This window comes from Bombus pyrosoma, linkage group LG3 (assembly GCF_014825855.1).
Source record: "Bombus pyrosoma isolate SC7728 linkage group LG3, ASM1482585v1, whole genome shotgun sequence".
NCBI lineage: Eukaryota > Metazoa > Arthropoda > Insecta > Hymenoptera > Apidae > Bombus > Bombus pyrosoma.
The window spans coordinates 2,414,521-2,435,924 of record NC_057772.1 but is presented as its reverse complement, the minus strand read 5'-3'; the positions used below and the strand labels follow the sequence as shown (position 1 = coordinate 2,435,924).

The 21,404-nt window shown below is 47.7% G+C and overlaps 1 protein-coding gene across 2 annotated transcripts in view; it reads right to left on the bottom strand.

The window, feature by feature from the left end:
• Nucleotides 1-21,404, bottom strand: part of LOC122566176 (protein gustavus) — a 155,385-nt gene that overhangs the window by 95,456 nt on the left and 38,525 nt on the right. Inside the window, exon 1 of one of the 2 annotated variants that reach the window (XM_043723043.1) lies at nt 7,556-8,488. The exons of the other annotated variant lie outside the window; for it this stretch is intronic. Coding sequence (XP_043578978.1) covers nt 7,556-7,983 — 428 coding nt within the window. The 5' untranslated portion in view covers nt 7,984-8,488. Of the gene's footprint in view, nt 1-7,555; nt 8,489-21,404 lie in introns of those variants that run through there. 2 annotated transcript variants of the gene reach the window in all.

Sequence of the window (21,404 nt, the reverse complement as noted above, 5' to 3'; positions counted from 1 at the left end):
ATCGAGTGTACGGAGGACAACAACACGGAGGAGGCCGAGGTGATCCTGCGAAACCGAGATTCCGTGGCAAATCTCGAAGAAGGATCGAGGTCGAGTCGATCGTCGAGCCCTTCGCGGCCGGATTACCCTTATCGGGTAATTACGAACGAATACAGTGAAAAAGGGGAGGTGAGGAAGAGAGGGGCAGGTACGATAAAGGTGATACCGCGGCGAAAGGAATAACCGCGCGGCATCTGCCCTAGGAAGGTTAAACAGCTGGGCAGAAAGAGGTGAGGCGAAGAATCAGGGATGAAGGGCGAAGGCAGAGAGAAAACGGGATGGGTGGAGAAGCGAGGGAGGGGATAAATAAAGACGGAAGGACGAAGATGAGAGAAGAAGAGTCTAGGTCCGACGGTTCGTAGCCCGAAGTACGGATAAAGAAAGAAATATGGCGTTGAATCGAGGGGGAGAACGAGACCGCGAGTGCTCGAAAGGGAGGGACAAAGCGGAACGCAGGAGAGGTAGAAAAGGGAGGAAGGGAGACGAGTGGAGGGCTGCATGGAAAGGGGCGATAAAGGCATGGAAAAGGAGCTGGCAACGCTGCTCGGTCGATAGAAGAGTGGAACCTGCGATATGCGGCAACGTTGCGACCCGTCTGCTTTAATACAGTGACTCTCATTGCCTCATCCTCCGTGGAGATTTCGAATCTTCAGCTTGAAAGCAGGCACAGCTGCAACGATGACCCTAAGATCCGTCCGAATGGTCGTAAAAGGAGTATCGTAGAAATGAAAGCAGAAAAAACGATGATATCGCTTCATGGACGAGTAGTAGACATTTTTGCGGTTGGTTGAGAACCCTTAATCGGTGTGCATCCGTGCAGGTTGCTCGACGCCGCGTAGTTTTGACTAAAAAATTCTTGTTGCCAATTTTTGTTCCGAGTTCGAGGTTTTTTCGCGATACACGGTCGGCCGAAGAGTCACGTAGTCGTATCGACGTATCGACCGATCGATTTACTCGTTTCGAGCATTCCCCGCGAACATCTGTTCGTTGTCAACCCTCGTGCCGAAGGCCAATATTGCGATAAAACATTAATTTACTGGAAACCACCGGTGTGTAGATCGAAGAAACGCTTTTTTTTCGATAGATTCCGTATAACGTAACAAATGGAAGACGTTATGGCCATAGAGTCGAGGCGAGATGCTACCCCCCGGGACAACCGCCGATACCGATTTTACTCGCCGCAAAGAGAGGATGCATCCGCTGCTCGAAACGAGCGTGTGCGATCGAGATTATAATTTATCGGAGGAAAGTTATAATTGGAGCAACGACGGGAAAAGATGATACACGCGGCTCCACGTTGGTCCCGCTGCTGCTTGGAGGTTCTTTGAAGAAGGCTCGTTTTACCTACTGCTCCGCTATTCCGTTTCGCACGAGCGCAGCCAACACGCGACTAAATCACACGTGACGTAAATTGGTACGACGCACGCTTTGATCGACGAACGGCCGCGAACCGCGTCATGGAGCACGTGCATAGGAGATTTTGTTTGGTAATTTAATCTTGCCCGTATCCCGCGATCGATGGAAATTAACGTGTAAATAAATCCGCGGATACGGCGCGGACACGGGCGGGGGGGTCGGAAGCGCGCGTCGCGTGTGGGCGGTCGGACGTAATACAAATACATCGCGGATCGCGCGTGAAATTCCCTATTGATGCTCCGAGATATTTTCATCTCGCCAACCGTTCTATTTTCATCGGATGGAAGATCGGTTATGCATGCGCGGCGAATGGATTTCATTGTTCTTACGACAGAACGTTGGCAACGCCGAAACACGCAATGGAGAGCATCCTCCTCTGTCGGCGTGGAAACCATTATTTAATCGTGGATTTCGAGTTGGATCGAAAATCGAGCAATTGCCTCGATTACCTTCTACCTACCAACGATTCTACCAACGATTCTACCAACGATTCTACCAACGATGTCAACAATGAACAAACGAGTCGTTGATGGTAAATAATCGTTTCCTCGGGAATACGAGATTCTTGAAGAGGCAAGGGGCAAGCACGAGGCGAGCGCGCACAGGAAACACGTAATTCCAAATAAGTTCCGCAGGTGCAGAAGACTGTAACGCGTAAAAACACGAGTCGTTGCGAGGCTTCATTCCTCTGTAGCGTATACGAACGACGCGAAACTGCCTCGATGAATTTGCTTTACACACTGATATAACCCAAAAAGAGCACCTGTATATCTTTAACATAATTGCCTTCTTCTCGATGGAATCGATTTTACATCGCGCAAAACAGAAGTAGTAACGTAATCTCGCTTTTTACGGGATAGCTTCGTACACGGTTTTTTCTATGTCATCTTATTGACGCGGCACGAACGCCGCATTATCGCCAGGCCATTCAACTTGCTTGTCATGGTTTAAATAAAATCTCGCACGACGTTGTTCCTGACGTCAACGGTCTTTTATTCGCGAGAATTATCGACCGTTCGGTATCCCACGAAAATCCTGGCATTTTCACCGTTCGACACGTCGCGCCAACCACGAGCTTTGCCTTTCTCTAAAAGTCACCTTTCATTTCCAAAAACCTTCTGACTCGCGTACGGTCTGACGCTGCTGTTCTTCCAGGGTTGATTCGTCAGGGTTATCGAAGAAATCTCGCAACTTTGCGACACCTCACGAACGTCGATGGATCCCTTTGAATTTTCACCGTTTCTCCTATCAATTTCTATCTTAGAAACCCTAAAAAATCTCGCTAATAACGATATCCTGGTAGAAGACGAAAGCAAAGGGGAGATGCATGGCAGATCGGAGAAAATTCGCGCGGTTGAACGAGAATTATTCACGGTCGTCTCGGGGGCAGCGATATTTCAGTGTCGCGAACGGGTCGTCGCACCTTCGGTCTTGTAAGTAACGGTACGCGTAATCGAAAATAACTTGGTGACGTCACGGATGCCAGTGATAAAACGTAATGACACGGACGAGCAACCTTTCGCCGCTCGACAAGGATCGATCCGTGCAAAAGGCTGCGATACACCGTTCGATCTCTCGCGAGATCGCTAGAATCGGCACTTACTCAAAGTCAACGTCGATACGCGCGCGATCGCATGGAAAAAAGAAGAGGCACAACACCTGCGCACAATTTATAGGAATCTCCTCGCGGCAGCGTCGCTTTTAAGCGCGGCAAACAGCTCCGCGGATATCGCCGGCATCATTCTCACGCTGGCGCGATAGTTTCTGTAATATTTTATGTTTTATCCGAGAATGGAATCTGCGGAATGATCCGCGCCGAGTGACAGATGGGTCGATCCTCGAAGCTCGAGGATGCCAGAAACAACGATAACCCGGCCGTTTCGCGATAACGATGGACAACGACGCACGTGAAAGAAGATGCAAGTACGATCGTTCCGTGATTGCCGCGAGTGAAAATATCTCGCTTCGTTTGTTCGCGCTTATCTCGTCGTGCTTTGTTTCCGATTTTCAAATTTTCAAAGGTTTACATTTTCCACAGTTTCAATTTTCTATCCTCACCTGCAGCGTATAAAGCTCGGCGAGTGAGATTCAAGTTTTATCTTGGCGGCACGCCTCGTTCGATCAGCTGCAAACTTTACGCAATTAGGACGATATCGAACGTCCTGTGTCCTGTGCCAAACGGCTCGAGCTTCGAACGTCCAAACGCAGTCGAATGTTCGTCGGAGATCTTCCTTCTCTTTCGGAGTATTCTCAAAAACTAGCCGGATTCGATAGTCTGGAGGATCGATGAAGCAGAAACGAGTGCACTCGAGGAAGAAGAGGGATTCCAGCGAGATCCGAACGACCGTATCGTTCGATGAATTCCGTTCCAACGATCGAATCTTTCCCAACAACGTGTAAGTAACATTTTTTAGACGATTGGAAATCGTCTTCGAAGAGGGATGCGTCTACCGTTCGATTATTAACATTCTCTTTTCGCTCACTGACGGTGAGCAGCTGGCAATCGGAAAATCATTTACCTTACGTAACCTTTCAGTGAATTTCTAATTACAAGATAATGGCGCTAATGTTTCTGAGAAAGGTTGAGCGAAAGAAACTTGCTGGATATGTATAGAATCCCGATCAAGCCACGGGTTTATTAATGTCACGCGATTACGACACCCGATAACTCTCGCGTTCTCTTTTCTACGATATTTGCACAGCTGGTTACAACTACGTCGAAACAATAATTACGTTGATAACAAAGCAGCGTATGAAATTCGATCGCCGAATTACCAAACACCCTTTAGATTCTCCGTTTCGCGCGACTCTTACCGCGCGCGATTTCTCTGTCTGATCGTGACAAACCTGTTCCACTGTGTACAACTAGTTAGCAGGTCAATTCCCTTGTTTCCTCGCGTGTACCTCGACGGATCTTTTACCCGCGGTTACGGGCACGCGGAAAATTGAAACCAAAGCCGGCCGACTAAAGTAGATCGAATAATTGAAAGAAAGAAAAGAAAAGTTCTATAACGCGGCTCGAGCTACAGCGATTCATCCCCCTTAGCAGAAAGCGTAATAAGGGTAAAACTGGCCTCGATGAAGGAAAGGTCGTCTCTCATACGTCGCGATATCGGGCTAGTTTTTCTCTCTGTCCCTTTTATTCGCCGTTTATCCAGATAAAGTGTCGTTCGGTTGAAGAGGGCGATAACGAGCACGTACGTACTCGTCGGCAGCATGTACGACACGGAACGAAGGAGGGATCGATAACGGCCGCCGCTTTCGTGAACGTTGCAATTTCAGCAGCGACGATAGCGGCGCGCAACCCCTTCCGTGGCACACGAAGGTGTCCCTGAAAAATTAGAATTTCCTCCGCCACCGACCGTGCCGGCCTCGCGAACCCTGCAACCACCCTAGAAAATTACGCTCCCGTAGAATAACCGTGCCCTCATGAATCTTCCCGTAGGTCTCGCCGTAATGGCCCAGCTTGCTTAGATCCCGAGATAAAAATGTATTTAATCGAGACGAATCTTCGCATAAATCACCCACTCGTGATACAGGCATCGCTGAATTTCTATGGACATCAACGAACAACTTTTGAAAATTCCACGGTCAGAATTACGTAAAAACTACGGTGTATTTTGTATAATTATTTTCGCAAGTTTCCGAAGGGACGTAACGCTCGTGGCATTGATTTCCAACGTAAAGAGTGAAAAAATATTCTCCGATAAAAAAATGGGAGAAGTCGTGAGTTTGACTTTTACAGGAGAATCGGTGAATGAGACGTCGTGGTTTTTCAAGAAGATTTCGCGCGGCACGAATCGCGGTAACGGTGGAAGAAATATGGGGATCGGACGGTTTTATCAGGGGAATTCATCGAGCCCGGTGCTTTTCTTCGGAGCTGACCGCGGGACGGATGTAAAAACTTAAAAAGCATCGCTGATAGGTCGTCGGAGCTTCGGGGAGCTTTTAAGCCACGACCAGTTGCCAACTCAGCTGCTGCAAATGGTTTACCGTGAACGGTCAACGAAATCCTTCGCATTTGCTTTTTCCGCCTTTTTCCTTTCAGGATTTTCGCAGAAATCCTTTCGCAAATTCCTTCACGGAAAAACGAAAAATGAGCAAGATTTTTGAAACTATGACAATGTTACCTGCTTCTTTATTTCATCCCTTTAAATACAATTCTATTCGAACTTTTAAAACACAAAGCTCCAAACATCTTTTTATCAAGTTAAATACACTTTTGATCAAAGTTTGACAACGTTTGTCACTTTAAATCGTGTTTCCCTTTAAAACACATTACAGAAATTCAATTTTTCTACTCGATATCGAACGTAATACGAAATATTATCAAAATATGTATACGATATGACCGCGATCCAGCAGATTCGCAGACAGAGATGTACTTTATTTCGTTAAAGATTACTTCTAAAAAATCTTGCTTATATTTATTTCCTAGCGCGTTAAGCAAAGAAAAAGGAGAATCGCCTACGCGTGAAGAGCAGCACGTGACCGACATCAATATTCGCGTGTAGTTTCGGAAACGCGTTAAGCAGGAATATTATTTTGCGCGTGCAAGACCGCCGAGACAAACGGCTCGATTAATATTCCGGTCAGCTCGCGGCGCAAAGGACAGTCGGGAAAGGATCACTCCACTTTTCAAGTCCGGTTGGAAAGAAACTGTTGGCCGCACGGAGTTCAGTGTCCGGAGCAGCGGGAGGTCGAGGAACGAACGCGAAGAAATCTGTCGACGCCGGCGAACGCAGCAGGCGTCGTCGACTTAGTTTTTTGGTTTAGAACGCAGCGACATCGCCGCATGGGAGCATCGAATTTTCCTGCCAGACTCCTCAAGCTTTAACGAAGCTAGCTTATTCGTATTTCTTCTACCGAATTTCGTTTCTAACGTTCCATAAATAAATGTGAAGTTGACCAACGTGTTTACGAGATCGTGGAAAATCATCCTAAATTTCACTTCGTCGCAATATCTTTGAATTGCTTTTGCTACGGCACACAACAGGCAGGGGAACCGTTGTTTCGCAAACGTTCGAAGAAACAAGCGAACGAACGAACGCGAGGCTACGTGGAACGCAAATGGGTCGAAAAGACCGGCGGATCACGAGGTGCCACGCCACTCAACGAGCGAGATATAAGCAACGGACGAGTGTGCTAATCAGCAACTTTTCTCCGCCATTGCGTCAACACCTGTTTGGTATCAAATTTCGAGGTGACGACGAAATGTTTCTACGTCGCTGTCAAAAACCGACAAGGGTGTGACCAGCAGGCTAAGGGGGTTGAACGACAATCTGGCGTCGTGTCTCGCGAGGGGTTTAACAGTGCGCAGGGGAGCAAAGGTAAATTTCTATATAATCGAATTGCGTCTGCTTCGAAGTTTACGTCCACGCGTTTCTGTTTTCTTCTACCGGGGGGATGATGATCGAAGATAGGCGTTTAATCGGAGAACGGAGAAATTCAAGAAGCAAACGTGGCAAAGAATTCGCAGAGGGAAAAGGAGGAGGCAAGCTATAATAAGAAAAGAAGATCGCGGTTGATGGATAAAAAGTAAAGAGCATGCCGATGAAACTGCATCTCGCCTTCACCTAGCTGCCTAGCCAATCAGAAACGACCTTCGTTGGTTTTGCTCTTTCGTCGGTGGCACGAGTATCGATCTTTTTTCCTTTCGACGAAACCAACAAAAAAGACGGGTGAAACGTTGAAAAGTTTCCCGATACCGAATTACAATCTCACAGTGCAGTCCGTCGCAGCGTGATAATGATCCAGAAAATCTGGCGTGTCACTCGACGTTCCAAGTTGCGCCGTTCGATAGTCTACGGTGAACCAGAGTTAGCCTTTCGTGAAACTATCGTTGCCCCGTAAAAGTTATCTTCGAAACCGAAATATCATCGAGCGAGACACAGCGGGCACTCGGTCGAAATCTAATCTCGAAACTTGTTTAGACGTTAGAAGCGAGTCCTAATCGCGGAAATCAAATATCAAAGGGCACAGAGCGCGCTCTGATCAGAACAACGGAACACGTAGACGCTGTGACGCGATAATTTCCGCGATATTCAACGTGCCCGGTAGACAGCGCAGGCACGTATCCCCGAAACTAATCAGGGCTCACCTTGTTTCCATACCAGATACTGTAGGAAGATCGCCTCGCTGCGAGCTACTACAAGCGTATGGAAAAGGATAGCTGGACGCCGCGAAGAACGGGACAGGATGTCTTCGAGGCGTAGCCGTTGCTTGAAAGTGTCGGCGACGACGCTGTCGATGGCGACGCTGATAACGATGTTGTCGGTGATGCTGATGATGATGCTGTAGCGGGACCTGGATCCTGTGGATCGTCGTGCTGGGTACCCTCCAGCAGAGAACATACGGGACCGCGTAATCAGGTTTCACCTGCAGCACGGGCAGCAGGCGGTACTCGACTCCACGTGGATGAAACGACACCGATCGACCGTTATCCTCGCTCGATCCGTGCGCCAGGAGGCGTGCCTCTCCACGGACGACAGCGTTGTAGTCGCGACAGCCAAGGTCACGGGGTAACATGTCACGAGGACATCCCTATCAACCAGGAACTACCGTCCCCTGGTGCGTCTCGTCATGCCGAATCGGGATACGTCTCTCTATTCTTCCAAGATCGAAGCTGTCCGATCGTTCTTCGAACACGCAACACCCTGGCCGTGTGTTATCTTCTCAACGAGCCGCGGATCCTTTCACTCGCGATCCTAATTTCCTCGAGTCACTCTTTACGTACGACTCCGCTAGTTCGAGTTCTCGTAGCCAATAAAACCAACTACACTTCGGTATCGTTCGACGATCCTACCATGGAAACCCAAACGATGTCTCGTCCAAGCAACTCTTCGAGAACACCCGATCAGGGAACAGCGTCGCAATCTCGCGAATGCAGCCGGCGCTCGACCACAGCCGTCAAGAGGAACATAGAACGAAGCATGGTGGGCCGGCGAGAATCGGTCGGAATCGTCGCGAGTCCAAGCGGTTCGAGAGGGCGTCGAGATGGCCGGCGACACTCCCTTGGCGGCACGACACGCCGACCTTACATCGACTTGTGCGCGAGCGGCGCGGAAGCGGGCGAGACCGAACGAACGAACCCAACGAACGAACGGACGTGGAACGAAAGCCGGGAGAGGAAGGAACGCAGCCCCCTAGGAGGATCCGCGCCACGCCGCGCCGCGCCACGAATTTCAAACGGCGCTGCGCGCGCGCACCTTGTCGCGCGCTTCGTGCCGCACGGTCAGCCGAGACTGTGTGTAAAAACAACCGAACTGGACACTGTCGTCTTCGCGTCGCACGTTCCTTCGTCACGCTCCAGATGACCGAACCGCGCGTCCAACCAACTGTCTCACGTTCGCGTAATTGCCTCGTTCTCTGCAATTTTTTATGAAGCAAACGTCCAGACTTCCGAATAGGAATTACGCATAATTTCAATCGATCGTCGTGATTCATATGGAAACGAGATATCGATTATGCTCTGACAAGCATACAGCCTGAATTCCCGCGTACTTTTCGTGCGATTGAAAAGATTCAAGAGAGTGTGTTTAACAAGCGTAATATTTTATTAAAAATCAACGAGGATATTTAAAGATGATACTTCCAGCAACGTTTCTCAGCGTGATATGCTGGAAAAATGTGCACGATGGAGACGCACCGGGCAAAATTTACAAATATAAATATCGTGCGTCCCTCCTTTTGTTTCCAGTACATACGCGGTATTTTCTCCTTGGATACTTTTGTTTTTCAGCGCCGACAATTTCTTCTAAAATACGCTGCCGCATATTCCCGGACAATCTTCCGGTAAGAGGACCACGAGAGACGGCATAGCGCTTATCCCAGAACCTTGATCGAACACGCATCTGGCAAACTTTTCAACATGATTCTCCATGTCGACTAAATTTGTTAAAATTCGGACGAACTTTCCGAGCTAACAATATTATTTATTTAATTTAAAACACATTCGTAACATTTCGTTTTTAGCATCCATCGCTTTTTTTGCTGTTTTATTTAACGGTAGTTAACACTTTTTGTAGGATACCGCATGAAATATGTAAGACGCGAATTAGCGTTATCCGTCCTCAATGCGTTAACAGAAATAACACTAATCAAAATCCAATTACTCGAGATTGACTTTCCAATTTATTGACAAGTTGAGACATTTCTAACAGAGAAAGTTACTCGGCCGTTAATCGTAAAAGTTGCTATCTATCTCCGAGTTAGAGTCTATGTAAAGCTTCTGTTTCACAGTGACCGATACGAAGCGGTTAATATTCTTACAGGATCGGTTTTCATTCTCTGACACAGTGGTATATATTTTTATACATGTACGGTATTCTCCTGGTACGGTATACTCGTCGTATCAGGCCATCCGCTCCGTGCAAAGTTCCGGAAACCACTGACAATTCTTTGCATTCGATCGATATCCTGTAGGTCGGTAGAGACCGACCACCTTTTCAATCTCCCGCCGTGATGCACGCTGGCTTTCCTGTATCCACACACATAAACATCTTTTTTATCTTTAAAGCTTCCATTAATTAGGTTTACGATAGAAGTAAAAGTCAGCGGAATCATTTTCCTCCCACTTTGATTACTCTTTTACCCTCTTGGCTGCCGCTACGCTAATTCTAATTTCTTCAAGAAGACAATTTTCCACGCGTTTCTCGATCGAGTCGAGAGCAGGTTTCTGGTCAATGAAATTCGTGGCAATTTTCGCCAGACGATCGTCGACACGCAATTAGGCGGTTCGATTGGCGGCAACGAGGCTGCTAATGAGCTGAAGTTGACCGAGGAATTTTTCAATCGTGCGATTCCGCGTTATCTCGCTACGACGGTGCACCTGCTGTCTGTCCGGTCTGAAAATTTCATCGAAGGGTCGGAGAAAAGGGTGAACGGTCGCGTGGGTCGTTTACACCTGTCCCCCTCTTGGCCTCTTTTGCGGCCTGCTACCTGTACAGGTGCCGGCTAATACCGTCACGAATCAGTGACCATCGTGACTGGTTGGTAACGAGACGATTTACGAGCTTGTCGATGAATTGAGTCGTCGTGCCTTGACATCGTAAGACACACGACAAGTGAACGGTAGGACTTTGGTAGATCAGGAGAAAAATACGAGGAAAGAATTGACGAGTGTATGCGATACGGTAAAAGGGAATTGGGTCACTATATCCAGGCTTTTGTTTGAGTTGTCGGTCTCGGAAGGAGGAGAGACGGTATAGGGGCGGTGGAAAGTCGAGCAAAGGAGAAGGGTAAGCGTCCTTAAGAGGATGTCTCGAGGCGACCTTCGTCGAAATCGATCGATCGCCTTGTTCATGAAGCATCGACAATCTCCCGGCTCGTTTATTACTGACAACAGGCTATCGCGCGATGCTTCATCGGCGCATAATCGCCCGTTACATCGGCGACTAATTGGTAACGAGAAGATCGCGTCGAATAGATAGCGCGTTCCTGATTGTCTCGACTCTAAGGTAGCTTTCCAACGCGTGAAAGAGATAGATAGATAGATAGATAGATAGATAGATAGATAGAGAGGACGCGAAAGGGATGCAGAGTATGCGGGCAATTTTCAATTACCTTCGCGGTAAAATCGCGGACCTGGCAACCGCTAATTATCGACGGCGTTTCTGCCGGTCGATAAATAAATTTCCACGCTTAGCCTCGTTAATGCGTCGTGTCTTCCTTCTTTATAGATAGGACGCGCGTTTCTCTCGATCGCTTAGAGATCCTGGATAAAACGCTATCGGCGCGAAGACGTATTAATTTCCAGTCAATCGACGATCTCCGTTCTGCAAGCTGTAATAACGTAGCTTTATACGTCGGACAGCGTCAGCAGCGAAACGATATCGATGCGATCGATCGATCGTTATCGACCAGAGATGAAATCTGGAGCGTGAAAAAGAAAATGACGAAGCCTGTGACGCAAACGGTAAGGCGATTAGACACCGATCTGTAATTATTCAACCGGTGAGAGCCACTGGTTAAATATCGATGCGTTGGATAACGCGAAGCGATAGGATCAAACAGCCGGCTTCTATGCACCGGCTAGAAGCGTACGCCAGAATTCTATGGTAACGACGGTAATGCGATAATGTTTCATGCTCGTGTATAACCCGGTGAGCACGGTATATAGTCGACGAGGTAGCTCGCGCATCGGTGACCGTACTTTCCTCATCAATATTCAGGTGAATCGAAAGAATCGAGACGTATCATCGGACAAAACCTCAAGATTTCTTTCTTCGTCGCAAAACGGGGTTAAAAGTACGGCTGCGTGTAATTATATTACCGCGGTGAATGATAGCGTAAAGATTGTCATCGAGTAGTAGGCGGTGCTCGGTGTCACGGGTCCTTCACCCTCGACGACGATCAACCTCGTGCGTAGAATAATGGCATCCCTCGTTCTACCCTCCCTGTGAAGCAGTTCTTTTTCTTCGTTCGTCGACAAATTACAGAGAATACAATCTCCAATACCGACATCCTTCAAATTCAGATTTAGACGGAGACGGTCGAGACGAGGATCGAGAGAAAAGAAAAGGAAGGGAAACGATCGTGGTACAGCTGCTACGGTCGAGCGATCGTTCATGCAAAGTCGAGGCGTGCAGCAACGCGCGAACGCGAACAACAAAGAACGGGGTGCAGAGATCTGCATGCCCAACGCCGCGCCGCGCCGATACGTGATATCCTTACGAACAGGCTTCTGTTCTTGTCCGACACTGGAAGGCATGCATCCGGACGTGGTAAAACCCGCGAACAAGCTGGCATACACGCGGCCCAACGAATACGAAAGCACGCGCGTCGTCGACAATTTCGACGAATCTCGCGTCCACCCGTACATCTTAAACTCCTCGACTCGCCGCTCCACGGATTCGTTTTATCGTGAGACGCGGCAGGTGTTCTAATTCTTGGCTAGTTGCACCGTCTCCCGGTAGCGAGATCCGCTATCGAGTGAAACACGCGCCCTCCCGTGTCAGGGCTGAACCCATTAGAACACACCTTCGTATACATCCTGGAAAATTCTTTACCTTGTACGTTTACGGCGCAAATATCGGTGCCCTGTGTATTCGTCGACGCTATTGTCGCAACTGTTAAAACGATCTACGATTCGAGCACAAATACGACGACGAGACACAGATAGCATCGAACGAAATAGTTGGAAAAAGGAAGAGAAAAAAAGAAACGAGGCAGGGTAGAAAGTTTGGAATCGAGGGTGCGTTCGACGCCGGCCCTGGGCGTCGCACACACCACCGCCTCTCTGTCTCCGTCCTCCTTCGCCCAAGGGCGGCTAGGTTCGTCGAAACTACCCTCGCGCGACCATTGGTGCCGAGGCTCGCATGCGCGCCGCTCGAAACCGCTCCTATCGATCCACCGACGCGTTTCCTCCAAAGCCTCGCCCCGCGCCACTCCTTGCCGTCTTTCTCTCACCGCCGCCCTTTCTCGCGCTCCTTTTTTCCTTGTCACGCTCATCCCCTTTCCGCAAGGACACTCGCACGCAAGATCCAGCAAGATACGAGCCGGATCTCCGCGGCTGCTGTTCCTCGTTGTCCATCGTCGTTGCCGCGCCATCGCCACCGGCTCTCTTTTTATACCACCATACACCTTTTCGCTTATTGTTTTTAACTGCACGGCTGAATCGCTTTTAGAACTCGAGAAGGATGTTTCTAGGCTCGTGCAGAAGTCACTCGAGTATTCCCTGTCCGGAAATCTGATACACGAGGGAAGATTTCCGAAGAAAAACACACGAGTCTCGTTGGTTCTCTCGTCGGTGGTTGTCGATGCTCGAAGAGATATTGGTTGTCGAAGTATTTTCGATTCATCGGGGACTACGACGCTCGCCCACGCGCTTCGACGTGGTTTCTAATAATCAAGAAGTTATCCGCCAAGAAGTGGTAAAATGTCAACGAGAAGTAGACGGGTAGGCACAATCGATTGCAAGAAATATCGTTTCTCGTTACATGGAGCACGATCGGGACACCGTGTTTCGTAACGAACATTTTGCGTGGACGATTATTCGTCTTGAGCAATTCCACGACGTCTCCTCGGATCAACGTTTAACGATCCATCGATCGATCATTTTATAGTGTCGCAGGAGAAACGCGAAACACCGCTAGTGGAAAAAGAAAATTGGCCGTAATTACGGCTGGGATATCGATATCACCGGACGTCGAACAAACGGGGTGGTTGCGAGACAAAGAAAAGAACGCGAAAGTAATCGCGTCTCTCCTTTGAATCTCGCGAGGTGCTCGAGCTTTTTTCAAGTCCATCCAAGGCGTTCCCCTCTCTCTCTCTCTCTCTCTTTCGCTTAAACTGTCCGTCATTAAAGACAAATGAAATCACAATTTCCTCGGGGAGTCTTTCACCCTTTCCGCCGCGCTGACCAAACTCTTCTGTAATTATTTCTGCTCCGCGAAGATCTAATTTCCACGGGCGGTAATATCGATTAAAGTCGAGCTCGCGCCACTACCCGCCGAGTAAACCAACTTGCAGGAAAGAAAATCCTGTCTGTTTCTCTCCATCTCGTTGTCTTGCCGTCTTTCTAACGTGCTCCAGTGTTTTCCCTCGAATATTTCGAAAGCTCAAGATGGAAGCGCGAACGAGGATCTCGATTCCATGGAAACGATACGATGGCTCGTTTCTCTCGAGCGGACCATCTCTCTGTTTCGAGGATATTCCCCTTCCTCTCTCCTAATTTTCGTCCGTCTTTTCGCATGCAAATTGCGGTTGAAACACCACCGACAGCCGCCTAATTTCGGATGCCGCGCCTCCGTTCGACGAAAGATTTATGAAAAGAGACTGAACCGACGCACACTTGAGATATACTCGGCGATACGATTCTCTCGCGCTTGTTCCTTTTCGTTTCGAGAATTCCCTTTACTTCAAACTTGCCTAACACGTATCTGCGCGAAGTAGTTGGGAGGAAAGTTGCGCGACCTACTAACCTTTCGATGCCTCAATCTCCTAAACCTATACTTCAACTTTGATACTCTACAAAATGTAAAGTCCATCGTCGAAACTCTTTACCATTATGACAAGGAAGGAACGAGCTTACAGAGACTGTTAAACGGAAAAAAAAAAAGAAAAAAAGAAAAAGAAAGAAACTTTCGTCGATGCAAAGAACCTTCGTTCGAAATTTTGCCACGGGTCAGGGTTAAACAGGCGTAAATCGCGTAACGATTTCAAGCAGAAAAACGTAATACCGACGAGAGACCTGCCGCCTCACTTGCCGCGCTACGATACGGATATTCGGAGAAGGTCGGAAGTTCGGAGTGGAAGTCAGAGAATCAAAGGGCTCGTCCTCTAGTCGAGAGGTAAGAAATGGTTTTTTCCATTTGAAAAGGAAGGAGGAAAGCAAGAAGAGAAAGCTGAAGAATATACACGGGAGAATGAAGGAGGACAAGCCCGGGTAACGCGGTGGATTGAATATTTAAGAGGCACTCCATTCGCGCGGAAAATCGAACGCTGTTCCTCCATTAAGGGGGCAAGCTATAGCAGAAGAAAAATAACGAGACCGAGAAAGGAATTCGTGCGGGGTTTCCGCTATTTTCTCCTTTTCTGTTTCGTGTATTCACCCTCTTGTATTTCGAATCGTTTGGTCGACGATAAAGACAAACAATTTTTGCTCGCCCATTCCTGTCCGCCAAAAATAGAAACAACGAGTCGTCGTGTTTTCCCTTTTTTTTCTTTTTTTCATTCGTAAAATTCACGATGGTTGGCGAAACGGAATGAAAGAGCAAAAAGAATCGATATACCGGGCGACGCAAGTTATAAACAGACGCGAAAACGGAATATCTAACGAGAGGAATAACGATACATCGGGAACAGGAAAGGCGGCAAGTTATGACGGAATTAACTCGATTTGCTGGCAGAAAATGTCGGTGTACGTTTGACGGAGGTTTCGAACTGCTACGTCGAGCTGAGCCGTCTCTGTATGCGCTCGTCCTTGCTCGAGAAGTTGTTCGAAAGAGGGAAACTCCGTGGAACAGGGTTACGAAAATATTGATTCAACGTATGGCACGGGAAAGGATTTAGGGAAAATACATATTGTACCAAGAGGTTGAATCGGCATATAGCTTCCTGCAGGATCATGGGATAAAACAATAAACCTGGATGCGTCGTTAACACGAGCAACTTTGTTTAAATCCTGGTTAACCTATTAACTTTTTAGCAACTTCAACGTCGCTGAATCGATGTTCGTTGACCCAGAAGTTCGTACAACGTAGGCATCGCCCTGTACAACCAGCGTTTATGACGATTAATCATTCTAAAATCGCGTAACAATCTCGAAATCCGGTTGAACCGGTTAGAGGCATGACGGTGCAAACGTCGGACGAGGCTTTCCACGGCCGAAAATAAGCCACGGGGATGAAAAGGTGGTGGGCGAGACGTTGCACAAAGCGTTGACTAGGGTGAGAGTAGCTCGACGCAAAGTAGCTCAGTCTCTCTCGTAATCTGGCGGCTGCCTCGATATTCTCCCTTCTCTCTATCCGCCCTCCGCGTTCAACCATTGTTTTCACGTTCGCTCTTCCTTTTTCCTTTGCCTTTGCCCTCTTTTTCTTTTTCTCTACACTTCCTCGCCCTCCGGACAAGAACCGCGTCATTTTTCAAAGTGACGGATGGTCGGAACCGCGTACTTGGCGATGGCCGAGTCCGACTATTCGCGATAACACCCTTCGAAATTCTATCCGTGGCGCAAGAATAATTATCTTCAAAACCTTCAAAACAATCCGATCGACTGGAACTTTCATCAGTCTCCTAATCGCATCGGAAAAGTAGCAACACGACTGATATTCCCGTATTTTTCGAGCTGTGAAGTTGACGCGACTTCTGAACGTCTCGATCGTGGCAAAGAGACTCAAAGTTGACCGCATCGGGCATGTTTATCGAAGGTGGCGCTAGCTTTTAACCATTCTCTGTTCGATATGGAAAAAGGAAAACACTACCGACACGCGGGCTTAAAGATTGCACGAGGGAAACATCGAAACCGAGAAGAGACCTTTGATAGAACCCAGCGCACGAAATTCGAAACGATCAACCCTCAGTCATCTCGTTGGTGAGTGGTTTTTACCTAACGAGGAAGAGCGATCCCTCTTGCGCTGGTTTGTACGCGCCATGACTCGCCGCATTCTCCTATCAGCTGAATAAATAGGGGCGCCTAAAACGTTCCGAACAACGCGCTTCTTCCGCGTTGTCCTTGCTTTATCCACTACTCTCGTCCCGATCGATGCGCGACGAGGGTGCACACGCAAAAACCCGAACGATTCCGCTCATTAATACAAATGGCGGATCGTCGAAGGAAGCGAAACGAAACGATAGGGTGGATCGCCGGAAAGAGAACTGAGAATGCCACGGAGAAGAGAGGAGAGAAAGTCGACGAGGGCGAGCGGTAGCATGAATTCGCGACGAACGCAACCGTGGCTGCGTTCTTCAGCCATCGATCGCGCGTATCGCACGCTACTCACGTGCGACGAGCGAAACACGCACGCGTAAAAATCGACCAGCAACCCGATGCTTTTCTCCGTTTCGCTGTTCGAACGACGAGGGAGTGAACGCCGCGCAGTTCGTTAAGTATCCGCGCACTTTGATCCGCGCGTTTCTTCGTTATTACCGCTGCAAGGGTCGCTGATTCGCGATCCTACCGAACCTAGCAATATCCTTAATTGGCTGGCGAGGTCTTTTCAGCATCGCGGCATTTTTCATTTTACTCTTCAAAGTCCATCGACCGTGTTTCTCGAGGATCGACGAAAAATAACACGAAAGAAAGTAGCCGAACGCGAAGAGAAACTTGCTGGAAATATAGAAAGTATGGTGCAAAGTGCGACAGTTTATAGTTGGAAGTAGCGCGGTCGTAGTACCTTCCGTTATGGAATATTCCTACGATAAAATCGAAACAGTTATTTCTGGTTTTTCTGTTTACCAGGAGCAAACACGTACGAATAAGACGGCGATTCTCGAAGAAGTCGAAGGATAATCTTTGCAGACATCGACCCCGCAATCTGCCGTTCCGCTCGCGAAACCGTTAGATCCTCCGTTTGGTCATGCGGTGACGTGTCACGCGTTGTGGCGGAAGATAATTCCGACAGCATCCTCGATAATGGTCTTTCCTCGTTGCACCGTGTCACAGGTGATCAGCGGTGTGACCGTGCGAGATGGCCGGTCGACTCTTTAGAATCGACGAAAGTCAACCGGAAGACCGACTCTGCACCGATGGGAAAAGACACGCGGGCGAGCGTCGGGGAAAAACGCGACGCTGGAGAAAATTAATTCCGACAACGATTCCCGCGAGCTGCGACGGGAAAAACTTCCTTTTGAATTTCTTAGTCCGACAGTGACTTCCAACTTTATCGTTCTCGCGGGTCCACTTAATCGACGCTTGGCGACCGAGGCGGCCAGTTTCTCTCTCCGTTCAATCGGACTAATTAAATCGAACGTAATAAAGCGGAGACGGAGAAAAGAGTATCGGCTTTGAAGCGGACACTTTGACGAAGTTACTACCGGAACAGAGGAAGAAAGCTAAGAGGACGACTCTCTGAGCGAGATCTAGCGAGGAACGAGCGAGATTGAAATTAGATCGGAGGTCGGCGCGCACACGGTTTCTCTTTTAGCTCGTTTCGCCTCCGAGGCTCGTCTTAATCGACGTGTACCGAGGGGCAAGGCGATTTTTCACCGCGAACGCCGCGCCCGCCAGCGCCTCGAATAAGCTAATCCGGCGTAATGAGGTAAGAATAAGAAGGCGGTGGTGGCAGGGTTACCGGAAGAAGCGAGAGGACTCGGATAAAAGCACCTTCCTTATCTATCGCGAGCGAGAGAACAAGATGAGGGGAGATAGGTAGGTCGCTTCGAGGAAACTTTCCAAGAGATTTCTTATCAAAATGTAAATCCACCGACCAACCTCTCTGATTTTCTCCTATCTTCTCTTCCGCCGCTTCGGTCTCTGTTCCCTCTTGCCGCCGCGACTAGAAAAGCAAGAAAAGAAGCTTCTTCCTTGCCCCATCGCTCGCGACTCTTCCACTTCTCTTTTCCAAAGAGTCATCCTTGTTCTTCGATGGATTCGCATCGAGAAAATGGAATCGTAACTTTTAATAAAACGATTCGTCAGAATTTCCAGCATAGGAATAAGCCAATATTTTTACGATCGAACGCCGCTATGTGGACGATGGCTACGCGATCGAGCTTCAACGCTGGCGAAACGATTCAAAAAGCGAATCGAACGGTGTAAACGCGCGGCGTTCGTTGTATGCAAAAGAGCGGACGGTTGAAAGGCTAATATAAATCGCGGCGACGAGGTATCGACGGGCATGCGAACTAATGACCATTTACAATTTTACAACGTGCCATTTACAATTTAGATGAAGATCCATTGTCTGCACAACCCTTCTTCCGCCGGTTATGAAAAAGCCAAAGCACCCTCGGCAAAAACCACCCTCCACTGGCATGGTGGGCTTCTCTTTCTCTCTTTCCCTCTGTTTCCCTCTGTTCGTCCCCTGCCGTCTATCTCCACCGCTTTCCACCCCAACCCGTCAGCTGTGATACTTTCATTTCGTGCATTCAGCAATTTCGCGCGAGCCCGTCCAATCTAGCCGGCCTAAGGCCTAGTTTCCGGGGATGTTCGCTGCTACAATCCGTTTCAAAAGTTCTGCGTTCGTTCATTTCTGTCCGAGTACACCGATACTCGTATCCTCGGATAAATCCTCGGACATTTATACCGTGATTATTGTATATTTCATTCTTTTTTATTATCGGAATTCGTATAATTTTGTGTGTTAGACTAGATTCGCAGTGACACACGTATGTGAATATGAGTGTATGGAAGTACGTGTGTGCGCGGCGTCTCGAAAAACAGACGAATGTAACTGTTCCGTTGGCAGCGTGGTATGGAAGATGGCGAGACAAAGAAAGCGTCGACGAAGATCCTGCAAATCGTTTATCGAATAAATCTAAAACTATTTTAATATGAATTCCAAGTGTAACCTTGGCGTCCCTTTACTTTTATTTCGACGACTAAGATCCACAATTCTCAACGTTTATAGCATTTGTTAAATTACACATTCAATTTATCATACCTAGACTCGATTAATTAACACTTTCACTGCCACGCCGAAATCACACGTTTCGCTCAGAACGCCACGGCAGTATTTTTATTATTCGAAGCATATAATGGCAAAATGATAATAAATTGACCATGTAAGACAACGTTCTTCCCCAGTGGACCGTTTATCTTTTTGGTGGTCACGGGTGACCGCCGTGGCGTCTTGGTAACAGTTGATAGCGACATATTACAACGAGACTTCGTTTATTTCGACAAAGCATTCGCGTTCGTTATTTCGTCGCAAGCAAAACGTCCAGAATATATCGTTGACACGTGTAGAAGATATTAGTAAAGAGTATTTGCTCGTTTTATATATGTCGGAGAAGGATTTGAAGTATGGGCGTCTGATGAACCTTCACACGAATTGACCATCGTGGTTATGTATGCTAGCTGATCGTTATTGGTACCGAGGCGATGATTACGAGAGGTTACAGGTAATGACGGCAATCGGACAAACGAGAGGTCGATGGCAATGAATTTAGATTCGATACGAATCCACGGCCACGGAAAGACGAATCCGATGTGATACACGATCCTGGTGTGACTCCACGTACTAATCGTAATCACTCTCTCGATAAGTAACTCCATAACTTTCTCGATACCTCACTCACTCACTAACTAATTAACTAACTCCCAGTACAAATGGAACTGCCTTTATATCGTCTTCTTCCCACCTCTCGAGTCAATCTTTGTTTTTAAGGAGAGCTGCATAATTATTCCATACCTCTGTTGTTACATGTCCGTCCCGTGACCGCGGCTACGTTCGGCGACTCATTATGTCACCTCGAGCCCAAGCCCATCGTCATAAACCCTGAGTACACGTAATCGGATTAGCGTCTTACAACTATTTTCCTATTTTTATTGCTTAAGGGTAGCTACGATAAAAGTCCGCGCTAGGGTATTGGGGGTTTTCCTAATCACTCCAAAAGAAAGGCCCCGATGTCCTTTCCTCTCCGACATGTATAATAGTAAAGTATGTGCACACTACTAACTTCAATTATACGATTATAAAGCAGCATTTGCGATTATTTTCTAAGCTGTGTTTATAATAATATTCGTAGACTACCCCTCAAAGATACGGATGCAAACACAGTGCACCGTTAGATGCAAGATTCGTTCTCATTTCTTCTTATCGACGTTCTAATAAAAATGTCTAATCGTTCAATAGGGTATTTTTTATTTCAAAGTATCTTCTATTCATCGGTTATATTCAAAATCCCCTGTCAATTTTCATACGATTTTTACAATTATAAGAAGTTGAAGCTCTCCGATCACCGATGACCACAGTGGCGTCACAGGAGAAACCATATGCGACCAACGTGGTAGTCAAAGTGTTAATACGTAAATGAAGCAGCAAATAAACGAATACAGTTACATACGATACAAGGATAGTAATTACCGCAAATTCATCGTTACATAGACCATTCAGATCCGATAAAAATGTATTATTCTTCGTAGAGAAACTCTACCGTAGGTGTATGAAATCTGGCATCCAGGAAGATCGACCGGTTAATTAAAAAAAGAACGTGGGAGTTATTCCCGACGCGCTGTCGATACATGCTACATGCGACGTGGATAGCCGACGTCCCGCAGGATATCCCTTTTCCACGATTTGCTTCGACCGACACGTTCGCCGACGAGCTTCAATCGGTATCCGCTGAAATCTAAGATTCCGGACACGCGTGGTTGGAATGCCGTAGCGCCTAAAACCGAGCGGCCATCGTCAGATCGACGTGGAATACCACGTTTTCCACTCGTTGAGCCAGTTATCAGGTCGTAAATGGAAGTGCGATCGATTCTATCATCGAGCCAAGATTCGAATTCAAATCGAGTCTCGGATATCTTTCCCGAAACCTTAAGCTTTCTCGTTGAAAATTTC